The 14314-nt window shown below is 42.2% G+C and overlaps 1 protein-coding gene across 2 annotated transcripts in view; it reads left to right on the top strand.

Annotated features, from left to right (window-relative positions):
* KLHL5 (kelch like family member 5) overlaps positions 1 to 14314 on the top strand; it is a 122945-nt gene that overhangs the window by 94026 nt on the left and 14605 nt on the right. For both annotated transcript variants that reach the window (XM_089654045.1, XM_089654044.1), the window contains exon 5: positions 13264 to 13476. In XM_089654045.1, the coding sequence (XP_089510171.1) occupies positions 13264 to 13476 (213 nt within the window). The remainder of the gene's footprint in view (positions 1 to 13263; positions 13477 to 14314) is intronic.

Here is a 14314-nt window from a genome sequence, read left to right as displayed (position 1 = left end):
TCCTGGCCAGCAGAGCAAATTCCTCTAATTGTGGGGTTCTGTCTGAGACAGCGTAAAAAGGGTTCCAGTGTCCGAACGAAGAGGATAGGGGAGAGCGGGCACCCCTGCCTGGTGCTGTTGTGGATGGAGAATGCGTCCTACAGGGTGTTACTGACTCGAACTTGTGCAGATGGTGGGGCAAATAAGGACATTTAAAAAGTCAGCATATGGATGCTGAGACCCATGGTCTGGAGAACTGTTTCCATGTAATCCCATGAGACCCTGTCGAACGCCTTCTCTGCATCCATCGAGAGGAAAAAGGCCTTTTGGTTGATGGAGATCAGGAGGTGGTGTAAATTAATGGCTTTGGTAGTTTTCCTGGCTTCTCGTCTGGTAATAAAGCCCACCTGGTCTGTTGAAATAATTGATGGGAGGAGAGGGAGTAGGCGGGAGGCTATAATTTTGGCAAAGATCTTGATGTCCACATTGAGGAGCGAGATCTTCCGGTGATGTGCGGCTTGAGTGGTGTCTTTGCCTGCTTTGGGTATAACGGCTATGTGGGCAGTGAGAGGAACAGAGGGTGAAAGAGAGTTAAAGGCACTTAAAAAGGGTGAGGAAATAACATTTGAAAAATGTTTTATAGTAAGTGGTAGTGAGGCCATTGGGTCCAGGGCTGTTACCTGGCTTGAGTTGCTGGAGTTCCCATTCTTTTATTGAGACAGGATGGTCTAGTTTTTTAGCGATAGAGGGAGTGATAGATTTAGGGCAATGTTTATTCAAGAACTCTCTCAAGAGAGTTGATCTGGAAGAGGGAGAGAGAAGGGGTATCTCCATCGAGGGAAGGTTCTATATAAGGCAGAATAAAATTTTTTTAATTCTCGTGCGATGTCTGCGCTATTTTCTAGTAGCTTTCCGTTATTCGATCGAAGATGGTGTACTGTCGCCTTAGCTTTCTTGGAGCAGAGTGCTTGGGCTAATAGGTGACCGCTTTTATTTCCGTGTTCGTAAAATAATTTTTGTGACAAGATGTATTTTTGACGGAGGTTTCACCCCATCTCCTCCAGAAGGAGGGTGCGGGTCTCATTGAGTTCCTGGAGAACCTGTCTGCCAAGTGTACGTTTATGTTGTACTTCCAGGATATTGAGTTTGGAAAATAGTTCCTTTAGGCGCACCTGTTTGTCACGCTTCACCGCTGAGGCCAATGAGATGAGTTTTCCCCAGACAACACATTTGCGGACTTCTCATTGCATCAAGGGTGAAACTTCCGGGGTATTGTTTTCGCATTAGATCAGAAATTGGTCTCTTGCAGGAAAACGATATCGGCTTTCATACTGCTCATGTTGGTTAGGAGTTGTGAACGCTTGGCTGGTATGTTGAGACTTTTAGCATTCAGAGTGACCCGCTTGAGGGAGAAGGTAACATAAGAAGTTTTAGGAGGAGTTAAGGTAGAGGAGGCCGAGAGAGAAGGAGGAATATTTAGGGCAACCTTGGAATCGGCAGTGAGGTCTAGGGGTGAGAAAGCATTATATAGGACTATGTAAGAAGAATGGAATGTACTGTAGTAAGTGGAGGTTAAGCCCAGTGGGACTGGAGCATGGGTCCATATAATTAGAGATGCTTGCATGGGAGCTGAATGAGTATACGGGGGAGGAACGTTCAAAGTGACAAGACGGTACGAAAAGAAAAATGGTGTAGTTTCGCATATCTATCAACCTATGAATATGTAGGAGAGTTCACGTTATAAATGAATAAGGGTAACGGTATCAGGGCTGCATTACGATAAGAGTATTCCAGGGATAGTCGTTTAAGATGAGGCACGCCTTGCAGAGATTTAGGATTCCGAAGAGGGAGTGTGGCCTGACCCTAAGGGGGATGGTCTGCAAGGAGGGGAGGAGGTGGGGTGATACTTCAGTAATGAAGTGGGAGTGAGAGGGTGGTGGAGAGCATGAGGAACTGGAGGGGTGTAAGTGCAGGAGCAGCCAATATAATGGGGATCACGCTTTCCTCCTTGGTTTCCCATGTCAGAGCATGAACAAAATAATAGAACATATAATGTAATTATACTGCTAAGCACTAAAGCATACAGGTGTCGTAATATCACAAGTAATAGATGAGAAAACCAGTACAATAATAATAGGTAATTATAATTATGGAAGGTCAGGAGGGTAGGAGGAAGAGGGAAGGGAGAGGGGGGGAGAGGAAGGAGGGAGGCCAAGCAGCGAGAGGGGTAGAAAAAGGGTTTAATGGACATGAAGAAGTAGGGGGAGGGAGGGGGTTCAGAACATGGGTTTTACAGAAGAAAGGAGAGAAAGTGGCAGCCTAGGTGAAGGTATTACCCTTGGTCGGGAAAAGTTCGGTGAAAAAGTTGTAAAGCATTTTAGAAAGCTTCAGAACTCTCTTACCTACATAACAAGGCATGAGGGTGTATGAGGGGATTTTGTACACCTCTGAGGTAGAATAGGGTGGGTGTAGCTGGTGGTGCCACAATTCGAAGGGATATAGCCAAGACAGTTGGGGAGGGATGAGTCTAGTGTAAGTCAGGCGTAGTGAGTAGGGCAGATCGATGTATTGCGGCTGAAAGATCTCACTTGCTCGTTACCTGCCACAAAGGAGCCACTTCTCCCCATGTCTGGTTAGTTGGAGGTTGGATAGAAGGTGGAGGTGATATTCTTGAGAGACATTAGTTGATAGAAGTGCTAGGTGGCAAGCATTTCTCGATGTGGGTCATTGTAGAGCGGATCTGCAAGTAACCCGGTTTATGGGTATGTTGAGCAAAGTGAGCATCAGGGCAGTCTCTATGCTCCAGTAGACCGTTTTGATAGTGAAAGAAGCTGTAGGTCCTGTAGGCTTCAAATACGATAACGCAGATTGGGCTGGGCAGCAGAGTAGAGGTTTCCAGGTAGGTCTTGCTGAGTTATGAGCATGGTTCCCCACGTTGATGAGGTTCCAAGGGTGTATGTTTTGTTAGAGGGCCGGAGAAAGATGTAGGAGAAAGCGAGAAGAAGCAGATACAGATTCACAGGTACCATTGGAGCCAGGCGTAGAATGATTTCTCAGGTCCTTGGTACGATAATGTGGAGACCATTAAAAGAGTAGAAGAGAGCGACATTGTGGCGGAAGTCCGTATGTGAGCTAGTAAGCAATGCCATGGTCTTCAGGTTTTAAAAGGAGTGTTGGGCTCTTCGGTGAGCCGGTGAGGCAGTGGGGCTGCCGTTCCTGGGGACCCCACAAGCAGCTGGAGTTGGCGAGGAAGGAGGAGAGAGACGGCGGCATTTGTGATATGAGCATCCTGCTTCATGAACGTCTTCTATCGAGGTAGCCCGCCTTAGAGGCGGTAGGCGAAAGTCGCTGTACCAATCTGGTAGGTTGACAAATATATCTAGGGCAGCACAGAAGAGCTCAAGATCTTCCGGTACCTTTAGATTGACAGTGCGACCTTGAGCAGTTGCAGAGTGGCAGAAAGGAAATTTCCAGTGATATATGATGGCTCTGGAGCACAGGAGGTTCAATAAGGGATGTAGTGCCCTTCTACGCTGTAGGGTGATGTTAGGTAGGTCCTGGAAGATTTTCACTTCAGTACCCTGGAATGAGATGCGATTACGATCCCTAGCTCTGCTAAGAATATCTTCCTTTAAGCAAAAGTTCACAAGACAGCACACTGCATCTGTAGACGGTCTGTGTGTCTGCCCCTGGGTCGCAGAGCCCTGTGTAGGCGCTCGAATTCTGCGTCATGGGGTTTCTCCAGCAGATTAGTACAGCTTGCCATAAATGAGAAGGTTCTATGGATTCGGGTATCCCCCTCACCGTAAGGTTGTGGTGTCAGCCCCTGTTATCAATGTCTTCCATATGGCTCTGCAGTTCCCTGAGGTGTATTGCGTGGGATTCTGTCACTTGATGTACCTGGCATGATGCAGTGTCATGGCTGGCTGGCTGGCTGTCACTTTTTCAACATCATCAAGCCTAAAGGCCATGGAATGTATGTCGTCTCTGAGATCTGATATAGCGGCAGATACTGACGTTTTAATATCCGCAGCGACCGCCTGTAGGTCTGCTAGGTTCAGCGGGGGTGCTGTGTGGTCAGTCAGAGATGAGCAGGCATGGTCTTGGACTACAGATGAGAGGTTGCTGGGTGAGGTGGCTCTGGAGGTGAGGCCTGGGGCAGCGCCATGTTGTCCCTGTGCTGTGTCCAGAATAACTCCGGAATGTTCTTGCCCTGTTGCGTGTTTTGGTTCCAGGGAGTGCGGGACCTGGATGCAGAGGTGCCGCACTGTGTCTTACCTATGTCAGCTCTGTGGGATGCCGGTGCTCATATGGAAGCAGGACCATGAAGCTCAGGAGCGCCAGGATTAGGCGGCCATCTTAGGTCAGGACCAGACCATGCCCCACATGTTATTTTTATTATTATTATTATTATACAGGATTTATATAGCGCCAACGGTTTGCTCAGCGCTTTACATTATATATTTTTACATTTCCACACTTGATGAATGATGAATAATGATCACCTGCACCAAGGACAGACCAATCAATCGTGCACACTCAATATTAAACAAAAACTTGGCTGCTTCTCCTCTAAAGGTACAACCTTAACAACATAATACACAAAATAGCAAGAACGCTGCCACAGTGTATGTTATATGACATGAATAACATGCTTAAATAATGAACACACAACAATGAATAGTGAAATAAAGTCCCAAATGTGAAATCAAATGAACAAAAATCCCTTTCACATCCAGAAGGTGATAAGTGCTCTGTGCTCCCCTCCTGTGTGCCCCCTCACTCTTTAATGGACTCTTATGTTGAAATAAGAGTCTTTCATGCTTTTGTTGGGGCATAGGAAGTCATGCTGGAGCTTGTCCTCCTGATTAAATGTTGCTTGTCACTCCCAGTGATTCAAACGTAGAGCCAATGGATATATACAGTAAGGAAAGGAGAGAGGCATCCAAAATAGTGTAGTTCTGTTTATTAGTAAAAGCAGACACACTGGTATTGCACTCACATGTTTCCAGATACAATAGGCATGAATCTCCAAGTGTACAATAGTAGGTCGCTAGCATTCCACAAAGCTCCTAAGCTCAGACGTGGTGATACTGGGACTTTAATACTATGACTTTATTTCACTATTCATTGTTGTGTGTTCATTATTTAAGCATGTTTTTCATGTCATATAACATACATTGAGGCAGCGCTCCTGCTATTTTGTGTATTATATAAACTGCTAAATAACTTTTCTCATCAGCAGTTAGAGCAGTCTTGTGACTTCAGCAGAGCACTGGTTACAGCTTGAAGGAGGAGTTTTCTGTCTGCTCTAGGAGGATGTGAAACCCCCTGACCCTTTGTCTGGACAGTGCTGATTGGCCCTGTGCTGATCACATGCACTCTCCAAAGAAAAAAAAAACCTCTCACACCAAACTAAGCATGTGTATGTGACCACGGATTCAGTCTGTATCAGGTGGTCATTTCAACAAGAGGAGGGGCAGAGAAGAAAGGATCAAACAACCTTTTTACACAATGCAGAGGATTACCCATTTAGGTTCCACAGTGAGTATAACAAGCATGCTTTACTGCATATACAGACTGATTTTACTGTTGTGAGTTTAGTAACACTTTAAGGACAGTTTAAGTTGTTCAGAAGCAGAATCTAGTTTGTGATTCTTCAGAAAGGATGAAGTTATCAGCTATGTACTAGCTATGTCCATGGTTTGTAGTGTGTAAGTGAGGCAGAGTTTTCATCTGCTTTAGATACTCTATTCTTCACTGAGCTTGATGTTGGCTGTTGAATATTAGAAATGTAGAAATATTTGCTGCGCATCTGATCTACTGTTGTTAGGCTTTGATACTATTTGCGTTAGGGTTTTGTTGAATCCATTGGTGCTTAATTTCTGCTATGCTTAATGTATGTATATGTGTATTATGTGTGTGTGTATGTGTATATGTATATATGTGTGTATATATATGTGTGTATATATATATGTGTATATATATATGTGTATATATATATGTGTATATATATATATATATATATATATATATATATATATATGTATATATGTGTGTATATATATATATATATATATATACATACACACACACTATATTGCCAAACGTATTGTGACGCCTGCCTTTACACACACATGAACTTTAATGTCATCCTACTCTTAGTCCGTAGGGTTCAATATTGAGTTGGCCGACCCTTTGCAGCTATAACAGCTTCAACTCTTCTGGGAAGGCTGTCCACAAGGTTTAGGAGTGTGTCTATGGGAATGTTTTACTATTCTTCCAGAAGCACATTTGTTAGGTCAGGCACTGATGTCGGATGAGAAGGCCTGGCTCGCAGTCTCCGCTCTAATTCATCCCGAAGGTGTTCTATCGGGTTGAGGCCAAGACTCTGTGCAGGCCAGTCAAGTTCCTCCACCCCAAACTCGCTCATCCATGTCTTTATGGACCTTGCTTTGTGCACTGGTGTGCAGTCATGTTGGAACCGGAAGGGGCCATCCCCAAACTCTTCCCACAAAGTTGGGAGCATGAAATTGTCCATAATGTCTTGGTATGCTGATGCCTTAAGAGTTCCCTTCACTGGAACTAAAGAGCCAAGGTCAACCTCTGAAAAACAACCCCACACCATAGTCCCCCCTCCACCAAACTTTACACTTGGCACAATGCAGTCAGGCATGTACCGGTCTGCTGGCAACTGCCAAACCTAGACACATCCATTGGATTGCCAGAGAGAGAAGCGTGATTCAACAATGACACCACACAGCTGCTAATTTACTCCCTGGTTACTTCTTGCCTCCACTGCTCTAGAGTCCAGTGGCGGCATGCTTTACACCACTGTATCCGACGCTTTGCATTGCACTTGGTGATGTAAGGCTTGGATACAGCTGCTCAGCCATGGAAACCCATTCCATGAAGCTCTCTACGCACTGTTGTGCTAATCTGAAGGCCACACGAACTTTGGAGGTCTTCAGCTATTGACTCTGCAGACAGTTGGTGACTTTTGCGCACTGTGCGCTTCAGCATGCGCTGACCCTGCTCCATCATTTTACGTGGCCTACCACTTTGTGGCTGAGTTGCAGTTGTTTCCACTTTATTATAAATTACCCTATTTTTTTTTTTTTTTGTAAAATGAGGTTGCAGCGAGTAAATAGATATCCAACATGTCATATCTTTGGTACCCTATATTCTCTATAGAAGACACTTTTAAAGCCCCTTTATAGGTCATCAGTATAGTGTTACAGAGGATGTCTCGTGCTAGAATTATTGCTCTCATCCTGGCATGCATGGTGCTATGTAACGTGTATCGCAATCAATGTCTTCATGCGTAGGCGCCCCAGTGTGTGCTTTTACGTTTGTACATGCGTATATGTCGAGAGGCGTCAATTTTTTTTTTTAGGTGATGCTATGCGCTTGGCTGTAACTTTAATTTTTTTACAATTTAAAAAAAAAACATTTTTTTTTCTTTTACTTTATTTTTTTTTTCCCCATCACAGGAGGACAAAAAGTTCCCTATGTGATGATTTTTGGTGACATGGTCTCTTTATTGAGACATCCAGGATCTAAAAGACCCTGCATGTCTCCCCTGTACTCCACTGAATGTAAGACTGATACAGAGTCAAATTCTGGTGCTTACACTGCATTAAAATATAATGATGTATTAATGATTAAATTACAAAACTTGTGCCTTTTATATCTGCCTGGAGTTCAGCTTTAAATGGCTTGCCATGTGAATCCGCTGATTCATCTTGGGTTTGTGTTTGCTGCCTGAGGAGTGATATATATTTGTAGCTATTCCTGTGTACATATTATGAGCACAGTATGAGAAAGCAAAAGACAAAGGGCAGTTTGAAAAGTAATATTCTGTTGAGATGAAATTCTTCCCCCAGGTCTATTTTGATATTGTTTAGCTGGTATACAGAAACTGAATCTTAATAATGAGTTTTATGAAAATGCAAGTTATAAATATTGCTATGAGTAACACTCCTGCATTAAAGCTGAAGTTTCTATGGGAACCATAATGTGCTTCTCAAATGTATATATTATTGCTGCTCTTTAGCTCCTGACATTTATGAGTAGTATTTAAAGAAAAAAAAAACAACAACCGGATAATTATAGATGGTAATATAGTTGTCTTACTCATTCTGCCACCAGCTGTAATTTGGGGGATATATATAGGTCCAGTGCAGCTAAATCATTCCTGTGTTCTGCATCCTAAGTGCTGACTGCCATGAACTTGTTTCTCGCTGTGGCTACTTTTTAGTGTTCTAACAGAGACCTATTTTATTTGATGTGTACCCCTCCTAAATATCATCGCTTCATAGTCAATTATTTACTGATTGGGATTTTTTTAATGAACATACATTCAGGTTAAATGTACATCCCATTTTTAGATGGACCAGACTGATATTCCTGTAGCTATTAATAAGTATGGATTAGCAAACCAATCAAACTTGTTTTGCCAGTGAATATCCCACGCTACAATACCTTTGAGCCACAGTTCACACATATGTGCTATGGGAAATGCAGCGATACCTGTGCATTTCCCACATCACAATCGCACTGTGTTCTGCGATCTGCTTCAGGTGTCAATTGAGAGTTAAAGACACCCCAAAAGCAGGTCGCAAACGCAGTGTCTGAACCGGATCCCATGGGTATAGACAATCCTGCAAAATGGTTCCAGTGCATCTAATAAAACAGGTGCCTGCGCTTTTTTGGTGTGGATGCAGTGCCATTTGAGCAATTCAAAATGAATAAGTTCAAATTGCACCTCACAGAATCGCATGTGAATTGCACAGGAATGCGGTGCGGTTCCTGCACAAATCACATGCAATCCATAGTGTGAACCTAGGCTGAAAGTAACACTAAATGATATCCATATTCTACAAAAATAATCCATAAACGTCCACTACTTAATGGCCCTGTAACCTATTTTTCATGAAATTGTTTCTGTGGTTTTTTTTTTCCTCCTTGTAATGTCCTCGGTGAGCTTCAGAACTCTCTCCATTCCGAATCACTTCTGTTTGTTTGGAATGGAAAGTGCACGGTAGTTGGGATCATGTGCACTGCTCTATGTACACGACAATTCCCATAGCCCATCTTGGGAGCAAGCAGAAGTGTGGTTATGTTCCTACATGCCATAGGACCATTTAGAGCAGCAATGGGCAAACTACGGCCCGCGGGCCGTGTACGGCCCCGCGGACCTTTTAATCCGGCCCGTGGAGCGTGATACTGTCAGGATGGCTGACAGGATGTGTGTAGGCGGGGCAGCGTGACGAACGTGAGGGGAGCTAGGCTCCTCTCACAGTCCGCCCTGAAGACCGGAACGGCGCGGGAACACGGCGAGAGGAACGCGCGGAGCAAAGGTAAGTAAATTGACACAGGGGGGACTTGGGGACTTAATATGGGGGATGAATTAATATGGGGAATGAATTACTATAGGGGGGATGAATTACTATACGGGGGATGAATTACTATGGGGGATGAATTACTATGGGGGATGAATTACTATATGGGGGATGAATTACTATGGGGGATGAATTACTATATGGGGGATGAATTACTATGGGGGATGAATTACTATATGGGGGATGAATTACTATGGGGGATGAATTACTATATGGGGGATGAATTACTATGGGGGATGAATTACTATATGGGGGATTAATTACTATGGGTGATGAATTACTATATGGGGGATGAATTACTATGGGGGATGAATTACTATGGGGGATGAATTACTATATGGGGGATTAATTACTATGCTTACTATGGGGGAATATTACTATACTTACTATGGATGACACATACACATCATTCATCTACTCTTGGTCCGGCCCCCGGGTCCAATATATGAACTCGTTGCGGCCCTCAAGTCAAAAAGTTTGCCCACCCCTGATTTAGAGTGAACATAGCCACCCTACAATAGGAAGTCTGATCACAGCAGCAACAAAAAGAGTTTGAAGGAGGCTGAGAATTATAACATGGGTTTTAAAGCCAAACTCTGAAAAACTGGGAAGGGTTAGAACATCAGATTTCCACTCACCTCCTGTCTGGCAATAGGGAGAAATAGAAGGTACTTTTCTGACTTTTTTTTGTTTTGTTTTTGATAGAGGAGAGAGCAATAAAAACCTAACAAGTGTTCTAATCCCTGTCTGTGTGAGGGAGGTTCGTCCTCGCTATTTGTCTTGTTTACCATTATCCTTGAAAGTAAAAGAAAATTCTAAATTCTGAGTTGTCCCCAGAGAGTTGATAGAGGGGAAATCGTCCAATGGGGACACTAGTTCCAGTGACCTGGGGGTTCCCAAGAGATTCTATTAATTTGCAGGGATTTCCTTTCACTTCCTGTTTTGGCTATGGGGCAGGAAGTTAAGGTAAATCTCCCCAATCAGACAGAGCGTGAACATAAACCTTTCAGGCGTTATACCCCCCCCCCCCCCCCTTACTTTACCCAAAATGAAAAAAAAAGTTTTGCCTATAGTTAAACTTTAAAGGATAAGTTCATCTTAAATATATACGCAGACTGTCATTGTAAACTGTCAGCATGTACCTTGCAGGCAGACAGTTGTACAATGACAGGAACCATCAATGAACTACCTAGAGCACATGTACCTAATAAAGTGGCCAGAGAGTGTACATGAGGTTAGTTTACCCCTCATCATACTAATTTCCGTCTTTGTAATTTTATACCCCAAGTACTAATGAATTATAGTGGATCTTACATAAAAGTATTATATTTCAGGTTTTCTCCTCTGTTTACACAACAGAAAGCTTAATTGAATGTATATACCTTTTTTTATTATGTGTTTAACGTTATCAGACTTGGGCAAGCATTTAGACAGTCCAAAATATGTGTTATAGTGGCAGGATTTCTGAGAGAAAGTGTTACAGAAATATGTGTGGAAAGAATTCAGATCATATGGAACACTGTGCTCCTGGCGTACATCTTTCATCCATCTGCTAGAACAGGCTGTGCACAATTGTAGCAATGCCATGATGAGAAAACAATGTTCCATTATCACTGGATTGTACACAGGAAAAAAGGAGCACAGGCGATGAAGGCAGGAATAGAAGACCCCTTGGTTCCATTTGACACATTTCACTCTGAAACACTTTCATGAAGTAACCCTTTCTTTTATTCTTCTGTATTAAAAAGATTACAAGCTAGTGGATGCTGATGTATTTTGAATGCAAAACAGCCTATGTGTCTAGTAAACACTGCAAATGTGTTAAAGCGCACACAGATCACTTTTTGATCAGAGTTCGCAGGGCTTCTGCTAGCAGGCAGGGAGTTTTTATAAACTCTTATTTCTGTAAATAGTATTTGGTGCACAACTACTACAGAATTTGCAACATATTCTCAGTGGAGCCTTACTGCAGTGCTACAAATACAAGCTATGTACAGTAGTGCTGTCTGATATTTAAACTTGCAGCACAATTTTGTACATTTAGTTTTATTAACAAAGAGGTACAATAATTATATATCCTTTTTAACTACACTGAAGGTAAAAAAAATAATCCCACAGTTTAGCAGGCTCTTTGTAATCACCAGGAAACCAGCAGAGGTTGATTCAGAAACAGAGCAGACTGTGGGCTACCACCCAAATAATACATTGGTACCATTTAAAGCTTGCAATACATCTTTTCAGCCTCTCAGCCTACATCAGGATGGCCATTATTCCTTGTGAGTGAGATACAGACCCCCGATGCTGCTTGGCACTTTTTATAAATCAGCAGTGATAAGGCTGAAAAAACTGCTCCACCTGCAAGCCATTGTTGGGTTGAAAACTTGTACTTGCTCATTGCTTGTGTTGTAGCCTGAGCAATATTCCTTTTTTTTTAAAGCCCAGTTGGAAATCTCAAACATTTTTATCACTTTATAATCCTGTACCCCTCCATATCATGATTTTGTAGCAGAAATGCCTTTTTAACCTTTCTCTTCGTGAAAAGGCCAACTCCTGCCCTCACACTGCAGTGGTCTGTGCTGGCAGAGCTGAGTAATGGCCACACACTACATCAAAAATACAGACTTGAACTGCAGAGAAGAGAAGAGGGCATGTTTGACCAGTTCTGTGTAAGTTACTGAGAGCATTGGGTCTTTTCTGTTGCTTACTGGACTCCACAGTCATATTTAGCCATTCTGTTCCATTGTTGTAAAAGAAAAGTGAAGGTAAGAGATGAGAGAGAGATGCACAGATGAAATAAACAGAGATTTGCTTTTCACATGATTTGATAATAAGTAAATATTCACACAATCTCTTGCTTTTGTGTGAATGTTCTCAGTTCCTTTAAGGCAGTGGTTCTCAACCTGTGGGTCGCGACCCCTTTGGGGGTCGAACAACCCTTTCACAGGGGTTGCCTAAGACCATCGGAAAACACATATTTCCAATGTATAAAAAGCAGCTGCTGTGTTGAAATCAGCTACTCTGTTAAAAGCAGCTACTCTGTTGAAAGCAGCAGTATTGGAGGTAAAACGACACTTCATGAATTATAATTACTGGATAAATAATTTTATGGTTGGGGGTCACCACAACATGAGGAACTGTATTAAAGGGTCGCGGCATTAGGAAGGTTGAGTACCACTGCTTTAAGGCCTATAAAAAAAATCAGCACAAGGGACATTACATACAGTGAATCTGAAGTGTTCCTTGTGTTGCTGGCTGCAAGATTACTTTAAATCTTTCTTCTCTATTCCCCATCTACCCCCACCATCGTAATCTTCCAGTTTGGCTGGGGTTAATAACGCAGATGGACCTGTGACAGGCACTCATCAAGAGTGTCGACTATTTCCGCCCTTGGCCCCCACCTACTCCATCCATAAAAGTAGTATTACATCTTCTACGGATGAAATGTGATCTATGAATGGAGAACGGGCTGATGAATGAAAAGTCGTCGTCCTCCTCCACTCCTCATGTTTTGCTCATAGAATCCATAGTACGGATTCTGTGAATTGAGAAGGTGGACATAAAGGGCAGCATAGTTGTCCAGTCTCGATGAGTGTCTGTCACAGGTCCTTCTGTTTTCCCCTGCTGCACCATAATATTACGATGGGAAGGGAATGGGGGCAAAGTGGGAAATCTGAGGATGAAAATTTATAGTAATCCTATAGCCAGGAGCACAAGTGACACATTGTAAGTAATGTCTCTTGTGCTTTGGTTTTTAAGAAAATCGGCCTCAATCCATTGTTACCATGGGATGCTGTTTCACTAATAGGTGCTAATGATCTAACTAATATAGTATGCAGGAACCAGACTGATACATTGATATTGTTTTTTTTATTGCTTATAGGAACATTTCATGGAAGTAATAAGAAATCAGGAGTTTCTATTATTGCCAGCTGCTGAAATTTCTAAACTTTTAGCAAGTGATGATATGAACATTCCTAATGAAGAAACCATCTTGAATGCCTTGCTCACCTGGGTACGGCATGATGTAGAACAAAGGAGAATGGACCTTAGCAAACTACTGGCTTTTATCCGTTTACCCCTGTTGGCACCACAGGTATTATGGTTCTTCAGGTTGTCAGAACCAGTATGAAATTCAATAACGTACCATATATACTGCATGTAAATGTTTGTCTTCTATGTTTTGGGCACAACATTATGAGTTAATTCACCAAAGATCTATACTCGAATTTGGGTTTATATAACTTCAAGCATACAACCTTTGGAGTGTTAAACAGCATTCTGTGAATTGACAATGGGAAAGAGGGTCGGCTAAATAACACGATTGCTTCCCTGAGAGTCATAGCTTTCATAACCCCACTGGGTCAGAAGTACAGCCATAACTGTATTTTTCAGCTTCAGCTCAAACTTTGATTTTGAAGGACATAACACTGTGATACACCTCTGAAGACAACTGTTGTATGTACAACTAATTAAAACAAAATGTGCTGGAGGTCTGCTTCAAATTTCTCCATAATGCTTACAGATGCAAAGGTGAATAAGGACTTGTTTTAAAGTGCTTTTACTACATGCCAAAATATGTAAATACTTTGGCGTGCATTATCTGGGCACAGGATCACTCTAAGAATACATCATTTAAAAATTCAGTTAGATGAAATAACTATATTGGAAATAAAAAATAAATGTTTTATATCCATTTTCTGAGTTGCACACATGGAATTTTATTTTTAAACTGAAATGTTTTACAGAATACATACATGTGTTTAGGTTTATAGAATAGAAACTTGTAGTACATGCTTTTAAAAAATATAAATAAAATGTCTGATCTACAAAATGTTTGATCAGTTGAGTAGTTGGGGTATTGATGGACTTTTAAAAGTTTGCAGACTACAGATATTTACAAATCAGGCCTCACAATTTCAGATTTAAAAGCT

Source organism: Staurois parvus, unplaced genomic scaffold, assembly GCF_062004578.1.
Source record: "Staurois parvus isolate SC_StPar_1 unplaced genomic scaffold, SC_StPar_1.0 ptg000734l, whole genome shotgun sequence".
NCBI classification, from domain to species: Eukaryota; Metazoa; Chordata; class Amphibia; order Anura; family Ranidae; genus Staurois; species Staurois parvus.
The sequence above is the reverse complement of the archived record's forward strand: the minus strand, read 5'-3'. Positions and strand labels throughout refer to the sequence as shown.